General features: G+C 38.7%; 1 protein-coding gene across 1 annotated transcript in view; it reads right to left on the bottom strand.

The window, feature by feature from the left end:
* Positions 1 to 246: 246 nt before the first annotated feature.
* The window catches only part of PDE1A (phosphodiesterase 1A), a gene marked incomplete at its 5' end in the record, with an annotated part of 115,128 nt that continues 93,101 nt past the window's right edge, over positions 247 to 22,273 (bottom strand). Inside the window, 4 exons of the mRNA XM_082057105.1 lie at positions 247 to 2,186; positions 2,513 to 2,632; positions 10,217 to 10,492; positions 20,688 to 20,872. Of these exons, the coding sequence (XP_081913231.1) occupies positions 2,556 to 2,632; positions 10,217 to 10,492; positions 20,688 to 20,872 (538 nt within the window). The 3' untranslated portion in view covers positions 247 to 2,186; positions 2,513 to 2,555. The remainder of the gene's footprint in view (positions 2,187 to 2,512; positions 2,633 to 10,216; positions 10,493 to 20,687; positions 20,873 to 22,273) is intronic.

The raw sequence follows: 22,273 nt of genomic DNA, 5'->3' as shown, positions 1-22,273 counted from the left end.
AAACACTCTGTAAGAAACAAATACCTAACTGGCCTAGTTTTTAAATATATCAGTCATCTTTTGTTCTTTTCAAATTTGGTGGGAACTACAGATACTCAACATATCTGCAGTAAGGTCCCGAGTTCTCAGATCTTAAACAGGAAGATTTTCCACTGTTGCAGCATATGGCAATTTACAACTAAAAATAAGTCTGATATGATCATTATGTCTCTTCTCCTGCCTTAATGACACTAAGAAGCCAGAAGATGGTTTACATTTTATTATAAAGGAAAAAGAAAAAGAGTCCAACATTCCCAAAAAGGATGCAAATGTGCACAGAGTGGTCCAGGCTACTAAAGGTTTGCTCAAACACTAGCAGAGAATATATAAATTCTTAACTCTTAGCAAAAAATATCAATTGCGTTATAACATATATGATACAATTTCATTCATTAACATTCATTAACTGCACTGTACAGAAATTTGTCCATGCTAAATACAAGCCCTGGACCAGATGCACAAAACAATTTAAATGCACTTTTTACAACCTATATGCACAAACATTTATTAAGTTAAAACTATGCACACTACTTGTGCACAGCATGTATATGGCTTACATATTCAATGACAGGAATTCCACCTTTTGGCATTCCCTTATCCCAGGACTCGGAGCTCCCACTGTTTCCAGCTCCATTTCAATTGTTTCGCTGTCAGAAAAGAGACAGTCAACAGGTATGGCCGTGTTAGGGTCCCTCAGTCCAGGGTGACTGTTTTACGATTCCTTCTTCACTTGGGACAAAGCATGCCCGTGTTGAGGTTGAGCCTGACGCCTGTTAAGCTCTGGTTAGATCCCTGAAGCAGCAGATGAACAGGACACAGGTCTCAACCATCCATCGGCCTCTGCATAGAGGGGAGAGCCACCACCTGCACGGGTCCTCTTCAGACAGAACCATGGCTGACTGTGAAGACTTTTTGGTCAGTGAGGTAATAACCACAGGGTCCGAAAAGGAAAACTGGGTGTGCAGTGACCGGAGCCACCCGAGTGCCTACAATGCGAAGAGGAGCACGGAAGCATCCTGGCAGGTTCCAGCAGAGGACAATGAGGTTGGCTGCAGCTGCGTGGGATGCCTGGGCAAGCCAGGAGACGTCACATGCAGCTTGAGGAAAGCGGAGATGAAAACGGAGTCTCTTTCTGGGCACAGTTGAGGCTGGAAGGCTCATTCGGAGGCTTCTTGCAGAGGTAACTGCCTGCGTGCCCCATTTTTGCTGCCCCTCAGAGAAAGATGGTCTGGTGTTTTCTTTTAAAGAAATATATGTTAGCAAGAATTTTGCAGGATCAATCCTGTCACCTTTGCATTTGAGAAAAACCATGCTATAAGGCCTCAGTGTCACCTTCCAGTTCTATCTGAGAGGCAACACAATATTTTGCTGAATCAAAGCAATTTTCATGTATTCCTGCAGCTGCCTCTTCCACCCTACAAAACAATAAGCCCCAGCTTTGTGGTAGGGCTGACACCATTGCTGATGCCTTCCAAAATACTATAGGACTGAGAATGTTTTAATCTTTAATACTGGATGCTATTTAATTAATTTAAAAGAGATATTTTGAATACTGATCTGTTAAACACCAGTTCTCTCCATGTGGCAGCCACCACAGTGGGTAAGAATCATGATCCACACAGGCTGGTCAGTGTAACTCTACAACTTCCCTGTACAGTCTGCATATTTTTATTTCCAGATATTTTAAGGAAGCTAAAAAGTAGAACTTGAGTGTTGCATGCAGCATGGTTGCACGAACAAGTATCTATAATAACGTTTCATTGTGACTTTCCATTTCCTTTGTATGCCAGTAGCAATGACGCACAACAGCAATCCCAGGCAGATGATAAATGTCATGTTTTCACATGTCTCATGGTTAACTGGAAATATCTGGTGTCAGTGATACAATAATGCAAGGTCCAACTTTGGCTGTAAAAAGTATTTTGGCTAGTTTAAGAAAGCAGAATACAAGAGGAAACAGCAACAACAAATACAACTGAAATCTTGCAAGCTGTTAAGCGCCTTGAGTTACCAGCTCAGGGTTATACATTTTACACTTTCAATCATTTTATCCAATCACTCTCCACAGAAACAGGATGATCCAAGAACAAGTTGACAGATAACAGCCTCTGAGAGCATGGTCTAGGAACACCTAGAGTTCTTTTCTCCTGAAACAGAAGTCAAATGAAAATTCATAAGCAATAGATTCTTAATAGTATTACTTTGAGTATTTAATATACCTGAATAGAGGATGTTTTATTGCATGACCATTTAGCCTGACATTAAGGATTTAGAGATGTAAAAGTATTGTTTTTCCCTGCTTTATATGGAATGGCTTCTAAGGGGACATAGGAAGTGCCATGCATCATGTCCTCTTTTCAAAATTTTGTACTAAAATCACAACTGGAATAGAACAAAGAGGATAATAATAGCACTAAGTGAGTTTTTATGGTATAAAACTCTCCCCATTATAAGAAGGAAATGACAAAAGTACCTGTCCTGCCTGAAATGTCAGAAGCTTTTAAGAAATAGCAGATCTAGTTCTGTATCAGTGCTTCTTTCTGCTCCGTGGCTTTTACTTTATCTTCTGACTTCTTACAGTGTTTAGGCTCACCTGGAAGATAAACAAATGTGATTAGAAACCTGAGTGAGGAAGTTAACTAAGTTGAGTGCAGTCCTGACAGACAGGATCTTTTCCCCCCCTGACTTTTTTAAGGTTAAAATGAGGTTTCAATCACTGCTTTCTTCAATTGCTTGCTCACCAGAGTAAGCAAAGGATTGTATTAACTAATCCTTATGGGATATCCATAAGGCAAAAGATAGAGTGAAAACAGTAGATAACAGCATGAAACAAAAATATGAAGACATTTACATGACCAAGTGTTAACAAAGCAGGTTTGGATTTGGTTTGTTTTATCTTCCAACTTACTGAAAGTCAAGATTCACCCTCTGCAGAGAAGTGCTGTTTAAATCCTCTTTAATTTAGGGTTTCAAACTGAAAGCTTCTCTCAGATAATGAAAGGTGACAGTGCCAAGTTCTAAGAATTCAATTAATTCAATCAGATAGGAGAAATGACACTGCGTGACACAAGCAGCTTTCAAACTAAGTCATACAACATTAATTTCAAACCAACAATCATAATATTAAACTGTTGTTTAAACTATTCCTTCAGTAATTTTGAATGAGTACAGCTGAGGAAATTACAAACTGAGATAATAGACACAGGGAGAATGTAGCAAACTTACAGTGTTATTTACTAACTATATAGTAACTTCTCAGTTTTAACCAGTTGATTGAGTGATCCCACCAGTGATTAATAATGCTGAACTGAAAATGTGGAAAAGGAAAAGCACAGAGGTCTCAAAAGCAGAGCAGATGAGCTGGGAGAAGCATAAAAGTTATAAAAATAAAAATACAGGCAGGAGAAGACTTTTAAAAGACAGAAACCAAAGGCACGATCAACAAAAGGAACATGTATGATGCGTGATAGGAAAGGAAAACCGAAAGACAGTGAGGCTCAGAGTTCAGAAAAGAGAAAGGGAAGAGAGGAAAGGGAGTTCATGAAAATGAGGAAGGAAGAAAATTCATAGCTACAAATTCACCCCGGCATTCCTGTAAACAAGTGAGAATTACTACTGATTTTACCCTTGTTTCGCTGCCAGGAAGGGTGGCAGCATGGGTACTGCTCCCTCTGTAATGCAGCCACCAGCAGGCACGCCATATTCCTCCAAGCAGCATTTTTCACCATCCCCCTTATTTTACATAAATTTAGTGTGGATGGAATATAGACAACCAGTTTGCTAATGGATTCTGAAGTCCCAAAACTGAACTAACAAAAGAATGTCTCCAGATCTTTCAGCCTGCAGTTGGTTTTGGAGGGATTTAGCAAACCTTTTATTGTTATCCATAAAAGCAAAAAATGGGGTGTGGAGGGGTATGAAAGTAAAATCTATTGATCTACATTCTATACTTGTTGTAGTATGGTTAGCAGAGTGTTAGCAGTGGGGCAGGACTGGTTTGCAGAGGCCTTAAAACAAAAAATTTGTATGTTTAATTTTCAATAAAAACTAAACATTGAGTTTTAAGTCATACCTAGGTTTCTTTGTGTCAGTGCATCAGTTTTTGTATGTGTTAAACTCTGCCTTCTGAATGGTTGCTAATGGCTGCTATCTTGTAATTCCTATCTTTTTTATAAACACATAGTTTGTCCTTTTACTCTAACATTCCTTCCATCCACATCCTAAGTACAAATACAGGCGCCTTCGTGTAGCACCAGGCTCCTGATTTACTGTTGCTCTGTTTAGCCACACGGCGTGCACAAGGGATGCTAACAAACTCAAGGAATGCTAAGGAACCTGGCTCCAGAGCAATCTGCACCCGCTTTGAATGGATGCAAAGGGTTCACGCTCAGCTGAGCACCACAGAGCTGCCGCAGCACTGAACGGTCACTGGCATTTGTGTGGGGCGGGTGGTTACTGAATGCCACTTGCATTGCCATTAATCAACTGGCACATTGTTGATGTGGATCTGTCCACTGCTATTTAACCTGGTTATCCTCCAGAGGCTTTCAGCTGCTGACTGCTGATGACGTTGAATGCTTTGTAAACTCAGTGTACATATGTAGTCCTCTACTGTCCTATAAAGTGAAGTTACTGATAATTTGTTTTATCACAGATTTATAATCTGCTTTACAGTTTGATATTAAGGATTAATGTGGCTATCATCATGAGTGAAAAGTTAAAAGTGTGCCAATTAGCATTTATAAATCATTGAAACATGGAGTTGTTTAATTAAACATAAGCAGTTTTTAAAATTAATGTTCTAATTAATAAATCACTTAGGAGAAACAGATAATCATCACTTAAGAGAAAATCATCTTATAATAGTTCCACTTAATCTTGTAACATTTAATTAAATGAAAGCGAGGTGATGGAAAGGACAAAAGCATTGTGGATAAAAATGACATCCATTCAAAACTGGGGTTCTTGTAATAGTGACCTTCAGGTTCTCCTTCCGCACTGATCAGGACACAGGGCAGAGCTACTTCTGTTGACAAAATGTGATCATCTACAAGAACTACACCTAGAAATAGATGTGATGCAAGGAGAGGAAAACAGTCCCTTTTTGTTTTTTTTTAATGGGGAACCCTTCACCATATAACATCCAAACACTCAATGACAGTTCCCAAGAATGCAGACAGATCATCTTCCCATGATCTCCATCTCTGTTACAATTCAATAGCTTACTCACAGAAAACTGAGTTTTCTGCTTCTTATAAAGGCCAGAACAATGACAGACAACCTATGAAATTTCAATCTGAATAACTATGTTGTTTGTCTTCTTACTTTCTATCTCATTCTCCCAGCCTCAGTGGCTGAGGTGCTCACTGCCTTGCCCCAGGATCAGCAAGCACTCTGGACATCGCTTTAGCCTTCTGCCCCCCATCCTCAGTACAGAAAGTATAGAAGTAGGAAAATCTAGCATGGAGAGTACTAATAATGTCCTGGTAGATGCACAGTGCTTCTTAGAATACTCAACTCCAATTTGGAAAGCAGGGAAAAAATGTAAGGTCATATTTATGCTGTCTTCTGCTTAGCTGAAGTGCCATTCCATTGAAAATATCTGACCTTTGTTAACAAAGTCCTGTCTGGATCCACTGGCCACCAAGTGCAAAAGTGAAAAGTGGGGATGCCACTGATGGTGTATCTCCCCCCTGTGCTGAGCACTACTGCATCATACACAACACACTTGTTCTCGTGCATCTCAAACCACTTATACACAGCAAAAGGAGAGGGGGGTGAGGAGAGAAAACAGAGACTGCTGTGCTATTTGTAGTTATGGAGCTTCAACATACACTGCAGCAATGGAAACTCTTGCAAAACCACTAATATTAAGTATCTGTATTTAAAATACAACTATGGCAGTTTAAAGGATTTTCTCCATTTAGAATAGTAAATCATGTCACCACTGTGAAAAAGAAATATGAAACATTTTAGCCTGAGTTTTCCCTTTGCTATTGAATATTGCAGACTATGCCAATACTCCATGCCTGCATCGCCTTTCTTTTCATTTTTTTTTAACATGGTGGGACAATCTCTGCAGAAAGACTTAAAGCTGCTGCTGAACCCCATATTAACTCATTTCATCTCAAAGAGCCAGGACCTGAGTCTCACCGTGTGTTTGTAGAAAGTGTCCTACTCCAGCCTCTGCACATTGCAGTGCTGTAAATACTTGCAGTATACTCCCTTAATTGGCAGGTACAGAAAAAAAAACACCATATATAATTTATTTATATAATTGATGACATAGTTGAGAAATTAATATTAGGTCACCCCTGGGGTTTATTAGAAGCATTAAGTTCTGTGAAAGGGTTTGTGCTGACTTAAAAATGATAGTATTTAAATAATATATAGATAGATTTCTCACTACATAGTTACATGGCTGGTCTGTACTTCGGAAAGTTCAAAGAATATGATGACAAAGTCCCTCTGTAAATAATTTCAAAATACCATAAAATATTAGAAATATTTTTCAGTGACATTTAGATATTGGGAAAATGCAGGAATGTTATTAAATTTAAAGGATAAATCAAATTATTTGATGACAAAAATCAAAATGTAAATGATATTGTGACTGACCAGTAAACTCTGGAACGGAAGAAGGCTCAATGGAGATGGGCAAGGGAGATGTGCCCATGAAGCTCAGGAGATAGCACAAGGGGTAACTGATCAGAGTTGTTGCAAGGACAGCTGACAATCTCAACACAAAGTTGAGCAGAGCGTGGTCTTTGGTTCAGATAAGCACTTTGGTCAGCTGGGTAGATCCACTGACTATACCACAGTTGAGGGGATCAACCAGTGATGTTTCTCCCGTGACTGTCTCCTTGAGTTCAGCAGGCCAGCATGGAGGGAGTGAACATGTGGATCAACTCAACATAGGGTATATAAACTAATCAACTAGGAAAATAATGTTGAAAAGAAAGCTGATATGCCTTACTGGTGACTGGTGAGCATATTCATGAGACAAGTAATGGCGATCACATTGGCACTGTGATTAAGAAGCATATTGCAATTGCTCTATTTTGCTAAGTGTTAACTACATTTGTAATGTATTTTCAGTATATTTTGTATCACTCTGCTAAATCAGAAATTCCACGTAACATCAACTACAAAGAGGAAAATCTGATATTAAACATTACATCCTTCACATGTGGAATATCTAAAAAAAAATGGTCAGAGAGTATTGGACTCTGACATTAATGTGCTGAAGAAACTAGACAAAACACTCATTGAGCTCTCCATTTACCTGGGTATTTCTCTATGCTGGAAAATGACCACAAATAATCACTGAAGGAGATGGATGAGAGTAAATTCAACATGCCACAGTGAACAGAAGTTTCATATAAAATGACAACTAGAAATGCCTTTGAATATCAGATGCCTTTACAAATAGCACCTAACCAATATCCTTATTCTATGTGCAGTAGCAGTCTACTAAAAATCTGTGATAGTGCAAACCAGAAATCCAACTTCATCTTGTGGTTTTATGACTTGAGTGACTATGAATTACTTATGATGGGATCCATGAAAGGTTCAGGAGACTAAAAGAAATGCAGAGTTACTTTCCATAAGCTTAAGCTGGCTGACTAGGGATGCACATTTCCACTGGAAAAATTTTAAGGATTCACAGGTCTAAAATGGTGAAAAGCTACTATTCTAGAATGCAAGATCCAAAGAACTGGGAATGAATTTCCCATGACAAAAATATTTTGACAATATAATTTCCTGTGACAACAGCAAGAATTTATGACTACATTTTTTCACAAACCATATCAGATGAACAGTTTTCAAACTAATTTGAAGACCTCTTCAGAACAGAATTTTACAAGGGTAGGCATGTCGTCAATCAACGGTGTGAGCTGTGGCCTCTACTTTCTACACATGTTCGCCAGGAGGAAAAGGCACAGCTTGTCATAAAGGAGAGTTTGGAGAAAAATCCTTTCAGTTCCATTTCATTTCCAAAGACCTTTATACAGCAGTTTAAGATTTTCAGGCACAGACATTTAGTTTCAGTAGAGAAGCCTATATTTCTATACTAAAGCTTCCTGTGGCAATTAGCAGCAACAGTGTGCTGCAAAACCTAATATGGCTCAGATGTATGTTGTGGAATCCCAATAAGGCAGTATTGGCTCATCAATCAGCCTCTGGAGTTGCCTTAAAAATTATTAGCTGCTTCTCTCACTGTGTGATTAATCACTCGATGTAGTTATATTTCCTGGTATGTCTCTCCTTTTTCCATGAGTTGTTATTTTTCCATGGTTTAAGTACCACTTAGTAAGAGCTGAGCAACATCCTTGTATGAGGTCTGGCATTTAATTAAGGACCTTACCAATACCACTTATTTTCACCAAATAATTAAATCAATCTCATTTCTAATTCATTGTTTATCTGAACTCTTTTTAAATATTGCCATCGCTTGTAAAGGAACATCCTTGGATTGGTGGAATTAATGTTATTAATGTCTTATTTAGCATTTTCAAGAAAAAAACAGTTTAGAAATCATGCTTGCATTTGGAAATACACTACTACAAACTCGACCACTTCATACCCTTTTAATAAATTCTGCAGTTTGAAGTATTTAAATACAAGGCATTCTGTAGAAAATTCCCTGCCTTATAAAATGAGACTAGCTTTTTCTAGAATAAGATCTCTCCTTTCTCATAGGAAAGGTGGAATGTAAAGAAAGACAAGGCAGCAGAGTGCACTAAGTGCATGCTGAGTTGTATCTGACCTCTCAAACAGCATTTTTGTTGGTCAGCCATCTAAAGACCCCCAAGGACAGCGACTCCACAACTGCATTCTGCATAGTTGGAAAGATGAATGATGCAGCTTTTCCTACTGTGTTCCTCATCCAGGAGATGGGAAACTTTTCTAAGACACTTAAATTTCAAGTTGGGCTTTAATACAAAAATTGTTACAAAAAGTACATGTCAAAAGACAAAAATATCAGTTATTAGACAACTTCAAATGCTGTGAAGTTAACTTTAGTGTAAATATTTTGATTTAGGACCCTAAATTAACCATCTGTTATTTCTGATGGAAAAAAAACTGTCAACAATAAAAGCATGGAGTGCTGGAATGTGGAACTCTCAAATAAGTGGGTGTTCTCCATAAAAAGCGTTTTTGAGAAACATGCCAAGACATATAGTTATGTTTAAGCTAAACCTTATAAGCACATCAGTGTTGCTGCTCAGGCAATGCCATACTTCTGGTACAGTATTGCAAGGCTCTCTCTCATAAAAGCATGCAAGAGTTTAACACTTTAATTAGAAGTGAGGAAAAAAAGTTTCATTATATGCCTTGATTATTCTTATTACTCTAACACCCCACAGCTTAATCGAACAATAAGCAAATTCAGAAAATAAAATGAAAATGCACATTTTCTTTCTCCTACTTTGATAACATCAATTCTTGTTGCTTGGGCCTCTTGCCCTTGATACTGTCCTACAGTCACCAGATACTAAATCATAGGCATCTTGTGATAAAATACTTACTAAAAACAAAACAAAACAAAACATTACAGGGATTTTCTGGTTGCTCCACCTGTCCTGCAAACTACAGTCAGGAGACTGATCTTTCTCATTAAGAGAATGGCACAGTCCCATCCATCTACTAAATTCCATCTACTTAAAGTTAACTCTAAAATTCACATTACATTTAGTACAAAGGATGTGGTTTACAAAATAATAATATTCCATGCCTAAACAAAGGGGGTGCATTTTAATAGCATAAAAATAATTACCTATTTGAAGAGAAAATGTTAGATAGTGCTATTTTGAAACTTTACCTCATTCTCCAATAACAAACTGCTATTTAATTGTAAATATGCATCTTTACTTTAAAACCATTCTTCTAGTTCAACTAAAGGTCTTGGTATTTTATGTAAAGAATTTTCTACAAGATACCAAATAGCTAGTATCAAGAAGATTATATTTGTTTATATGAAACACGATGGTTTTAGGACTCTACTGTTTCTACACATGCCTGAAGAAACTGTCTTATGCTGGTGGTTTGTACAACATCTTCTTTCGATATTTTACATTACTGTTGATGTTTGACAGGGAGATACCAGACACTGCTGCAGCTTTGCCCTGGACAGCTTCAATAGATTGACTGGTGCTCTGTGGTGGAGTATTACCATTCAGTGCATCTGTATTCTGTGTTTCTTGCTGAGCATCGGTGAGATCTTTCTGGTTCGGATCAGAGTTAGAGCATTTTTCTGAGTTGGATTCATCACTCAGAGGAGTGTCGAAAGAGACTACTTGTAGGACGATGGATCTGGGAGGACAGGTTGTACCATCACTTCCCTGACTACTCTCATTTTGTATCCTTGTTGTCTCTTCCTGTAACTGTACATCTGTGGAATTTCTGCTTTGGTCTTTTTCCTGTTCACCAACATTTTTCACAAGTTCTTCTACAAAGAGGGAACAAAATATGTGAATTAGATCACAAGGATATTCCACAATTGTTTGATTGCAGAGCAGTGACTGATAGAGCTGCACATGGGAACAATGTGAACATCAACTTTCTGCATGAGGACATGTGCACTGTGTGTTTAATATTGGTCAGATTCTGCTCCTGATTACACTTTTGCAACTGAACCATAGTGGTCCACTTTCTGGTTTGATCTCCAATTTGTATCTGTTATTTTCAGTCCTAGTGCAGAGGAGCATCAGCAAACGCACCGTAAGCTGAAGGATGGGAGCAGAAGGACCCCACGCCGCAGGCACGTCCTGCAGCAGTGGTCTTTACTACCACACGACTAGGAGGAGCAGAGCTCATCAGTTCTGCAACAGAGAAAGGGAATAGAGGGGAGGACCTTGCTGGGGATAGGGGAGGCATCAGAACTGAAGGGAAGCCCTGAAGGAAGTTTGCCTATCAGCCTGGAAAAGTCCAAAATGTCAGCTAACACAGAGCTTCAGCAGGAGCACGTTACAGAGCGTTACACACACACAATCCAGTACTGCTGCCATTATGGCTAGTGGCATACACAGGATGGGAAAGAAGAAATACGGGAGAAATTGTGCTTCGGGGGCAGCAGCTACAGGAGAAAATAATGTTTCTGTAAGGCTCTATTCCTTACTCTATCGCAGAGACTTGGAGAACAGCAAAACCGAAATGGCTCAGTGTAAAAGGAGACAGAACAGAGCAGCACAGAGAGGTGGTACCAGGAAGAACAAGAAGATGAAGAAAACAGAGAATGGAAAACTTGCAATGGAGAGTGAAAACTCTGAGAAAAAATAACTGTACCGTCTTCATGGAGAGCCTATTTCTCTTGTTATTAGGATCCCTGTCGTGTAAATTCAAATTTTAGAATCTGTAAACTAGTATAGAAGGTACAAAACACTATCAATTTTAAAAGTGAAATCATTGCACTTTGAACAACATCTCTACAGAACAGCTGTGCTCATTAAATTTCTAACTTGGCTGTGCACACTTATTAAGGAGGGAAACCAAGCACTGAGATAGTTATTGAGTTCAACTGGCAGCTCCCAGAAATGCTGGTTGTGAGTGACCAGTCCAAATCCAGACCAAAAGTGACTGCACATGACAACTGAAAGACAGCCCCATCTGTAATCACATTTCTACCACAGCCAGGATTTGGCATCTTCATCACCTCACTTTTCTGAATTCAGATAAAGTTTTCCCCGAAGCACAATTTGGTCTGTGAAATGGGACAGAAAGGCACAGCTCCAAACCAGAGCTGATATGCAGAAGCATGGAATAGTTTAACAATTTCTTTATTTTCTCAGTTCTTATACTTCCTGTCATACTTTTTAAAAGATCGAGAACTTTAAAATTTGAGTAATTTCTAAATTGTTAAGTCAGCTTTTCTACAAACTTTAGAGACTTGCTTGTCTTGGACTCCAAATGTCCTGAAACACAGACAGCTAGTCTTTTTCTGTGGACTTCAATGTAGCTCTTACAAAGAAGTGGTTGGGATAAAGATATTAAGAAACACATTTATGTAACTTGAAGCAAATCTGATGTTCGATCCAGGTATGTTAATTAAAACATTTAGTATAATCTACCTGTGTAAGGCTTTTGTCCGGAGAAACTGATTTACATGTCATATTTGCCTCCATATTGCAGAACTACAAGCATTCTCCCTTTACTTTATTAAAAAGTCAAGGCAATTCCAAAATAAAATATTTCAGATGCTGTTCAGATGCATCAGCTATTTGAAGAAAGCCAATGTGAACCATAATCACATGTAAAACTATAATGCTATCTTAGCTTCCACTACAAAAGGTGGCTTTTTTAACCTGAAAGCTGGTAAGAACAGACAGTATTTTTCTCACAGACTGGTATTTTAGGACAACTCAAACCAGAATTCAGAAATCTCTTGGTGTGGCTGGGTGGCTGACCACTTTATTCTCACATTAGAAGTCTCGGAATATTCATATAGGCAAACCCCACTAGTAATTTTTTAGTTCTAAAACACAGCTAAACTAACTCAGGTCTATGCACATCTGATGGTTGTGGCTTTGAAATGGAGTATCTCTGCATCGAGTTACACCTGATTACATACTAGTTAAATGTCAGATCTATTGTAGTTAAACTGGTGGGATACTATTCATTCCAGAAGTCAGTAGAAAAGAATATGTGAGAAAAATATTATCTTTTCTAAGTATGAAAAATGCTGTGGAATTTTAAAATCTGTGGAGTTAAAACTATTGCTAAACATTAGTCTTTTTATGCTGATAGTCATATCTATGATTACCATTGCATGGTGATAAAATTTCAAAGTCACTCTCAGTTAAATGAACTTGAAGAAAAGTATTATGTCCACTTGGGAAGAGTTTGTTCAGGGTAACTAGGAGGAGTGGCTGGCAGTTGTGACTAAGATTGAGAAGCCTCAAGTACAAAATCCTCTATTATGATATCACAACTTTCATTAAGACCCCCACTCATTTCCTTCATATTGCATCTCTCATCTGCTGAATATCTGAGTCTATGTTCTGACTCACTTTGATCCACTCAGCTTCAATCCCTATGAAATCCACTGCCCAAAAGATGAAAAATACTGGATTCTTATGGTGCATCAGCCACTTGTGGAATATGCTATACGTGCTGGAAAACAGAGATTTTTGCTTTCCATAACAGCTAATAATTTTACTCTGTATTATATGGGACTTTTATATCTATGATTTCTGCTGTCCTGTCACTCCAATGAAACAGAAATACTTAGCAGCCTTTAGAAGTAAATAGATGGATAAGATTAAACAACCTTCTTGGCCCTCTAGAAAATTCCCCTCTTTTGGGGGGGTGAGTTAGGCACTAAAGAGCTTCAGGATTGTCATGCGCATTCAGATAAAGGCAGGCAACAGTGCGTTGTGCAGTGCAGTGGACTCAGGGTATGTGTTATTGTTGCTGCTGGGTTTGCTCTCTCTGTGTTAACTCGGAAAAAGTGCCTGAAGCCAGGCCTGTTGACATATTTTCAGCTGTTTGGTGTTGTTTTCTTTACAAGAACCCAAGTGTTCTTCAGCAAAATTTGTGTAAGTTCATCTGTAAAACAAATGGCTTCTCCTAACTGGTCTGTTAGAGATGACTCAATCTTATCCCTCTCCTCTGCACTTCTGTTTCTGAACTCCAGCCTTAAATCACTGTCCTTCACAAGCACCACCAATGGCATTTGATTTGTAAACATGGTAGAAATGGTGTCTTTCTTCCACTGTGTTTAGGGTGGGCTGTTGGCAAAATAATGCATTGTTTTGTTTGGAAAACCAGCAGGAGTTGTAAGGCAATAGCCAAATTTCAGAACAGTTGATAAATGTAGATAAATTCTGGTACTTTGCAATTTTGCACCAGACAGAATGTGTTGACTAGTAAAGGTAACTTCTTTCCACTCCCCTTTTCACCAGACAGTACTCTTCTTTCCTTAAGTCACCTTTTTTTTTTTGGGCGGGGGGGTGGGCTTAATAAGTCTCTGAAAATTGAAGCAAGTTCTTTAAGTTCTATTTTTTTATTGTTTCCTGGAGTGAATGGGAAGGCTGAATTCCTGTCAGCCCAACAGATGACTAAACTGTCCATGAAACTCTGAAACTGTCAGGCGGATCAATGTCTATCACCATGCTGCAGGATTCTGTGGTCTCCAAAGTGTCGCTGCTCTGCCGCTGCAGAAGCTCTGGTGAGTCTGCATTACCAAAAACAATGCTGATTTCCACCACCTCCACTACGTTACTCTCTGTGTATGCAGCACCACTTTCAGGACATGGTCTACCGAGTGGTGAGGAAGCTTTTGTACATTTTGGTACTTTCTCTTTTGGATATGTCCACGGACCTGCTTTTCCTGGAACTTCTGTAATAAGAAACAGAGCATTCAACTACTATTATCTTCACAGTACAGGGCTTATAAGATACCTTTCTGTCTCCAACAACTGTACCACCTGAGCATGTACTGACTTAAGAAGAGTGGAGATAAAATATACAAGCCATGTGTAAGTAGAACATCTCAAATCAGCTAAAGGCAATAACTGCCACAGCGCTAAACCCCAGTAAAGCAAATGTCTGCAGAATCACATCACTATTTCCATCAGGTGTGTTGAAAATAAGCTAATAACTTACTCTTACAGAAAGACATAATGACATTGAAGTATTAAGAATTAGCAAACTACTGAATTAAAGAGAAAAGTTGTATATTTTCACTAAGAATTAAATTATTTGAGGAATCTGTAGTGAAGAATGCTGCTGGACGTTACAAACTCTGTGGATATTACCACAAACTGATTTCTAGCCTTGTGTGCTTTCATTTCTACTGGAAAACGAAGTTCCTCAAAGCAGTGACAAAAGAACAAAACCAGGATGACATGGGAATGAACTGCACCTTTCTAAAACATGTTCTCACATCAGTCATTTTAAAGAGAAGAGGAAGAGACCAGCAATAAGTATCAAAACTTCACAGAAAACTAGCAGACTGATCCTGGTGCCTCTGGAACTCCCAAGTAAGTTTAAAGACATGTCCAAGAGTTCCCAAATAACTGTGATTTTTCCCAACCAACCTACAATTTTCAAACCCAAGAATACAATGCAGTAACTCACAGAGGTATTTAGACACCTATTCCTTCCACTGTCACTTCCTCACACAAATTGCATCACAGATACAGGAGGAAATAAAACCACTGCAAACCATGTAATCCAGTGGCACTTGATGTCACAGCACTATGACATATAGAGAACATAGCACAGGCATAATTAGCTATCAAAACTTTCTACTAAAAGATTTGGTTTAAAATAATTTGTGGTGAGTTTAGGGTTTCCTAAGTTGGCTACCTCTGCCTTTTACTTCTCTTTTGCTGTTTAGCTGTCAGCCCAGGGGTTTGAATGCTGGGACTTTCAGGACAGGGAAGGGAGGAACATGCTGCTCTGAGCCTACTAGAGGGAAAAGGTGGTTTAAGCCATGTAGTTTGTCACATACAGGGAAAGGCCAGCTCTCTGGTGTATACTCCAGGGGGATATATAACAGGTTCCATTAATAGGTTCAGTTATCATTCCTTAGTCTGTGATTTACCAGGTACTGCCAATACAAAACATTTCTTGCTACTCTTAGCTCAATCCATTCATTGCACTTCCTCAGACCATGGTGAAAAATTCTCCTTTTCCCACTGTTAACACCTTTCAGGATTAGATCAAAAACTGCTTATGACCTAAACATTTTAGTATTGCAATTAAAATCAGAGAATTTATTTTTCTCCAACAGATTAAAACAGTTCATTAAGGTAGATTTCATGTGTCAAACTGTCAGTTGGTTTCCATGACTGTCACACACGTCCTCCCACCATCCGTCCTTCTTAGTGGCTGCTAAATCACAGTAACTATCAGATCATCACAGATTTTCACATTTCAGTAGCTGTTACTCCCTTCTTATTAGTGAGCCTGCAGAGAAAATCTTTCAGGCAAAATGGAGCAGAACCCTGTGGGTTTTGTGACTGGAAGTATGCTGGACTGAAAGTGCCTGAGGGGGACCTGCAGGTACCATCCAGAGGTCTTTCAGAAAAGACATTTGTTATTCGAAGTTGCTGCCCATGGTGGGGGGGGGAAGGAAAAAAAAAACCCAGCTGATCTCTACTCCAAAGATGCAGTAGTTATCATTTTTCCATATTGTTACTGTCAAAATTAAGCAGTGGCACAGTGCCAGAGCCCCATTTAGCCTCATTTTTTTATCCCATTCTGATCTGTCCGGTCACCCTTTAGACCCACAGACCTTTGAGCTGTGCAGCACAGTGCACTGCCTGAAGGTGTCCAGGACAAGGTTTGTCACTGATCACTTTCCACACAAATAATGCAACCTTCATTCAGGTCCTGTAACAGTTAATTCTTCAGAAGAGTTACAGAAGCATAAAATGGGAGCAACAAGTAACTGCTGTTGTATTATCCTGAAGATGAGCATGCGTCAGTGGTGGGCCCATTGGATTGGCAGCTGGACACTGTATGCTGCAGTCCTTCATGTTATTATATGACCTGAGATGTCCTAAGCTGTCTGTGGCTCTTTTTGCTCAACTGTAAAGTTAAGATAATGATATTTATCCCTGTAACTTTATTTACAATGGTATCTACTGAACAGATGGTAATCATGATTACTAGTCCATACCCTTTTACTCTGTTGGGTACCTGAGCTTGCCAACCACTGACCAACTTGACTAGTAAGCCTTTTGAACATTTGAACAAAATAAGCTTGAAGGGATAAGCATTGTGGGGATAAGGAATAAACATTGTATTTTTAAAATATTAAATCATTGTTACAATTTTTCTGTTCTAAGAACTGCATCATGAAGGATCTTACATAACATTTAAATCTGTCCCAACAGTCATGTGTTTCTTACAGTTTTCTCAGTAGACAATAACTTCCAGACCTTAAAATCCATTTAGCAAACATTTTCTCCAACGAAACAACCTCTCAAACTCATCTGAGCATCTTTACTGTCTGTTTGCTACAAGTACCACAATTGGAAAAAGCAGCAGCCATTGCCACTATGTGTTGAAAATAGCACAGGATGGAATGGTCTCTTTATCACTGTGTTGAGTCGAACAAAGACGGATTATCTGGTGATTAGGGGTTTGGAATATTAATTAAACATCAAGGCTTTCAAATTAGAATCCCAGATGTTTGATCATTATGGTAATTCCCTGTTAACTGCATTCCCTGAAAGGCCTGAGAAACATTTCTCTAATTCTCCAGTGGTAAAAGGTTGAGGACCCTTAGGCTATTAAGCACTGAGCTGCTCTGCATCAATTATATAAGACACGGCCTTTTTAGCAAAATGGAGCCATTTAGTGAACCTTCTGTTAAGGAAACTCTGAAACTGCTGCCTAGGTAGATAAACGCTTTCCTTACTAACACAGGCCTTTCCAAAACAAAGCACATTGCTCCTTGAACAAGCTGCTTGCTCTGAATCAAGTCTCAGCAGCAACTATCTCTCCAGGAAGGGGCAGCACCAGCACCTGGGCCTGCCACACCTCCAGGAAAGCTGCACTGTCATCAACACCGTCAGGTTGTCTTGGTCTCCTGCTCTGGCTGGTCTGGGCACAGGAGTCAGAGCATCTTCCAGCTTTCTCAGCCCTCACTCACCTCTGGCTGAACTGCCTGCCAACCAGGGCTACATGGGCAGCCTTATCCTGAAAAGGTGAGAAACAGGAACAAGCTCAAGTCGCGCTCAGGAAATTATATGTGTTGACACTAGTTTCCTTTCTATATTGCCTGTGCATCTGTATTACTACATTTATAGAGACAATTTCTCTTGATCCTGTGAACTAATCTGGGAACAATGTCTAGTGGCTGCAGAACCCACTGACAAGAACACAGATGGTTCTTTTAACAACAAGTACTGTTTGTCATAGTCAGCTCAGGAAGTGTTTGGAGATCTACGCTAACAGCCAGCCTGGTTACTACCATGGCACACTGCCCTCAAACACATGGCCTTCTCTGTGCACTCAGCTCTTTGTGGTTTGTCATAAATTATCCAGCTAGGAATAATGATAGCAATAACAAAGCTCCTTTCACCTGGCAGTGATTTACAACTGGTATTTCTTCCCTCGGTTTGTACCCCTGCTAAGATATGAATAAAACACAACTTCATATGTATGTCCAGCGCAATCTAATGACTTTCACCAAGCAATAGAGCCAGAGAAGGTAACATGAGATCCAGACAGGATGGAACAAATTATCTGATGTTCAAGGTCTCAGGTTATTCACTTACAAGCTTAGTCAAACTTGAGTGCAGTCTGAAAGGAATTTCAAGTGGAAAGGGGACATATTTCAGTATTTTTCATTCTTTACTAGATGTTAATTTTGCACATTAATTTTGCACATTAATTTTGTTAATTTTTAATGATTTTCAGCCTTTGCAGGGTGCAGCTTCAGAGCACATATCCTGCTGATATGGGCCAACTGGGGAAGATTTCTTCTCCCATTATGTGACAAGGAACATAAGTGCTACCTCGGACAGCGCTCTATAGAGGGCCACATTCACCTAGTGAAAGCATCTTTTCCAGCAGTCCTTACTGCCCACATGCAAAAAGTTAATGGAAAACATCTTAATTTTCACAAAACCTATATAATGCCCCCACAGTTTTTATTAAAAGACCTTACTCTCTACTCTCTGTGTACTAACAAAATATAAATCTGTACTCAAAAGTACCTGCAGTATTCACAAGGTGCCTGTAGATTCCAACCAGGCACCCTGAAGTTCTCCATGCCATGTTCCAGTGAACTGGAGATGCTGCTGCAAGTAGACAGTTTTCTAGAAATCTCTTCCTTGCTTTCACAGAGGTTTTGCAAAATAGTTCACCCACAACCACACAAAGCAGATATCTTCATCAATTTCTGGCCTCAGCACCAGCTGTTTCCACTTACCCATCAGTTTTCTTAATTTATATTCTACTGTAATTCCATAACTCTGTTCCGGAAATACATAGACATACTTCACTAGCCAAGTTGTTGGAAGAAAAGAAGGGCATGGAAGAAAAGAATATGGACCACTACAATCTCAACAAAGTCCATGGAGTCCTGAACATTTACAGCTCTGTTTTTCACAGTAGAAAGCATGTCCAGCATTTCCCGGGTCTTGCTGGGCCTCACATTAATATTGACTGTATAGAGAAACAATTCTTAAATCTCTTGCTGTGAGAAACTTTGTGTTTTCAGTGGCTGTCAACAGCCCAGTACAACTGGGCTAAATCTATCGGTAATTTATAGAGCACTACAAAGCACTGGAAATGAAAAGGAAATGCACTGTACACCTCCAAAACAATATACCAAAAAGTTGATGTACCAAAGTCAAACTGGTTAGTCAGATGTAACTGGAAATGGCAAACTTCCAGATAGCAAGTTCTCCATTCTTCCATATTGAAGGACTCTGCATGTAGGGCTGCTTGATTTCTGCAGGCTGTAGCTAAGTGGTCTTGGGCACCCTGATGATCTCCTATTACTACTGATATTTACAAATTAGCAGTTTTGCCCTTTTGATAAGTCATTATTAGTTGGACAATACCAAAAGAGGCAATCGATCCTATGAAGCTGCCCATGAAGAAGAGACAATGTTAGTGAAATCTATTCCTTGGTTGCCCCTTCTACCTAACTCTCAAGTCATTGTCACAGCAGATTGTAGAAGCTTGTTCTTAACATTCTCCTAATGAGAATATTCATTTGTGATTTAGCACTAAATGAGATTGTAGCACTGTTCAGTAGTGTTTTTCTGTCTCTTCTGACACCTTTTTGAGAAAAAAGATGCTTTGGATGATGGAATGAAAGACAAGGCTGGCACTGGGTTCCAGGCTATCATTCTCTGCCATCAGTATCAGGTCATGTGCAGCAAGATCAGTTCCAGCAGTGAAACAGTATACTGAAATACTCCAGGTGTTTACTTGGAAACAGCACAGACTGTGGACAAAATATTCCCAAATGGCATTCACTTAACCTGGATCAAGGTTATAAAATGTGCTCAACAATTTTCACAAGTCATTTCACTCAGATAACTGTAACCTCAGACAATTTTCAAGTATGGCATATGAACTAAGATACTTGATGCAGATTTGGCTTTATTAACTATCTATCAGCAAACAAAGAGTCACTTTTTGCCTTGTTTGGGTCTAATAAATGTTGCAATAGCCCAAAACTTTAGATCTGTGGAGTCATTTAAATAATTGCCTACAGAATAGTCCCAAGAAGGCTGCAATACTGAATTTTGTACCATACAGTGGGGAAAAAAATAGCATTTCTAATAGCAAAGTACAACTTTTACATTTCTTAAGAAATGTGGGAGCACATACTACTTTGAATTGTTGATTTTGGCATTTAAAGCATATGTCAGTATCAGTTATGATTAAATGTGCAAGAATGTACATTTCTAAATCAGACTTCTAGAGATAAGCAGAGCAGCACAGGGCCTTATTGCACAGGCTGTAAAATTTGCTCTCATCCCCTGACAACCTACATCTCTTTATACCTCCAGGGAGAGCAAAACAGCACCATCTAAACCAACATTATGACATAAAAGATATGAATACAAGACAACTACATACTTTTATAGGTTGAAGGAAATTAAAAAAATGAAAGTAGGGGAGATGTGAGGGAATAACCAACAAAAACATTTCACCTCAGTATATCTTACCTTCTACTGCTAATTCTTTCCATCTTTCTTTGTTTGCTTGAATGATCTTCATCAAGTTGTCCTTAAAGCTTTTTAGGTCTACAGTTGCTAGAGAATTTTCTGTTTGAGTCCCTCCATCAGTTGTACTTTTATAATTGGGTCGTCTCTGTGCTTCAGCATTGCTCACTGCTCCCAAACTATTTTGGCTGCAGAAGGGAAAAAACCCTAAATTGTGAACACAGTTGGGCAATTTTAATAATACACAGTTAATTTGAATCAAATTTCTTAGAATGTACATGCAATCACTAACTCAAAATTATATTTTTCACCAAACCGTGTCTAAGATATAAGACATTTCTTCAACTCATAAAGCTGTAACATGGGACCAATTCTTACTGACCTTTTTTCCAAGGAATTCTTGAAAAATGTGACAGCTGAAGAGATATTACTTGTAAGTTAGTTCTTGAAAGAATGTTTATGTAGCCATTTTGGAGCAGCCTCTTAGCTGTGTTTTTGAACTGTGAATAGTATCTTTGGGGCTCACAGGAAAGGTATCTGACTGTTATTTGTTGACCCATTTAAAAAAAGCAAAACATGAAAGTATATGACAGGTAAGTAGGTTTACCTTCTGTTGAAAATTCTCTTGGAGGTACATGCCTTCAAGTGTAGTCAAAGAATAATTTAATACAGAGGCTTTAAAAACTGCTTAAGAGGTACTGCAGCTACCTGACATTAAAGGGAAGGTAGAAGTCAAATTGATTATTTGTATTTGGATATGCAGATACATGTAGAGGTGGGGGAAAAAAAGTTATTAACTCTCTTTTTTTTCTTAGGATTAAAAATTCAGACCTGTTTCTAGCCTTGTAGAAGTGATCACATCATAGCAGGTTTTGTTTACTCAATTATGCTGCATAGTTTATCTCATTGGTACCACAGACAGATGTTCATATGCATACAAATGAATTTCCATTAATCAGAAAACAGAGTTGGAGTGAACTTATCAGTGAGAACTGCATGAGAAGAGTTAACTGCAGTCTCTGGGTGCTCCATACACTCTTGGCGTCCATCCAGTAGTGTCAGTGCAACTCTGCTGGTTCAGACATTTCTGTATCATACTATGTGCTCTCCAGTCTCTTCCTAAGTGTAGCTTTTGATCCTATACTAAGAAAAAATGCCTTTATCCTCTACCCCACATGAGGAAGCTCATAAACTTCTGTTCATCTAACACTCAGCTGTGAACATCAGAGAAAAATGAAGCCTAGAGCTACTAATCATTTGAAGCTGCTAATCACTCGTTTGTGAAGGAGTAGGTAAACAAGTATGTTATCAATAATGCCTTAGTTTAGCACTGTTCCACAAAACACTAAGAACACTATCCTAAATACATACTTCTAGTAATTTCTCCTTACTTCTATTAACCAAAATACATGTAAACTCATTATCAGAAAGAACTATAGTCATCCTTTTGCTATTAAAACCTAACTAATTCACAGCAAATGAAAAACTGCCCTGCAGAATTATCATATTAGTAGCCTCAGTGAAAACTCAAATTACAATTTTAAAATTTTTTAAAATGTGGTAACAGAGGTAATATTTGTAAAAGCAGC

Source organism: Streptopelia decaocto (genome assembly GCF_964273445.1).
Source record: "Streptopelia decaocto genome assembly, chromosome: 6".
Taxonomy (NCBI): domain Eukaryota; kingdom Metazoa; phylum Chordata; class Aves; order Columbiformes; family Columbidae; genus Streptopelia; species Streptopelia decaocto.
This window is presented reverse-complemented; position numbering and strand designations above follow the sequence as displayed.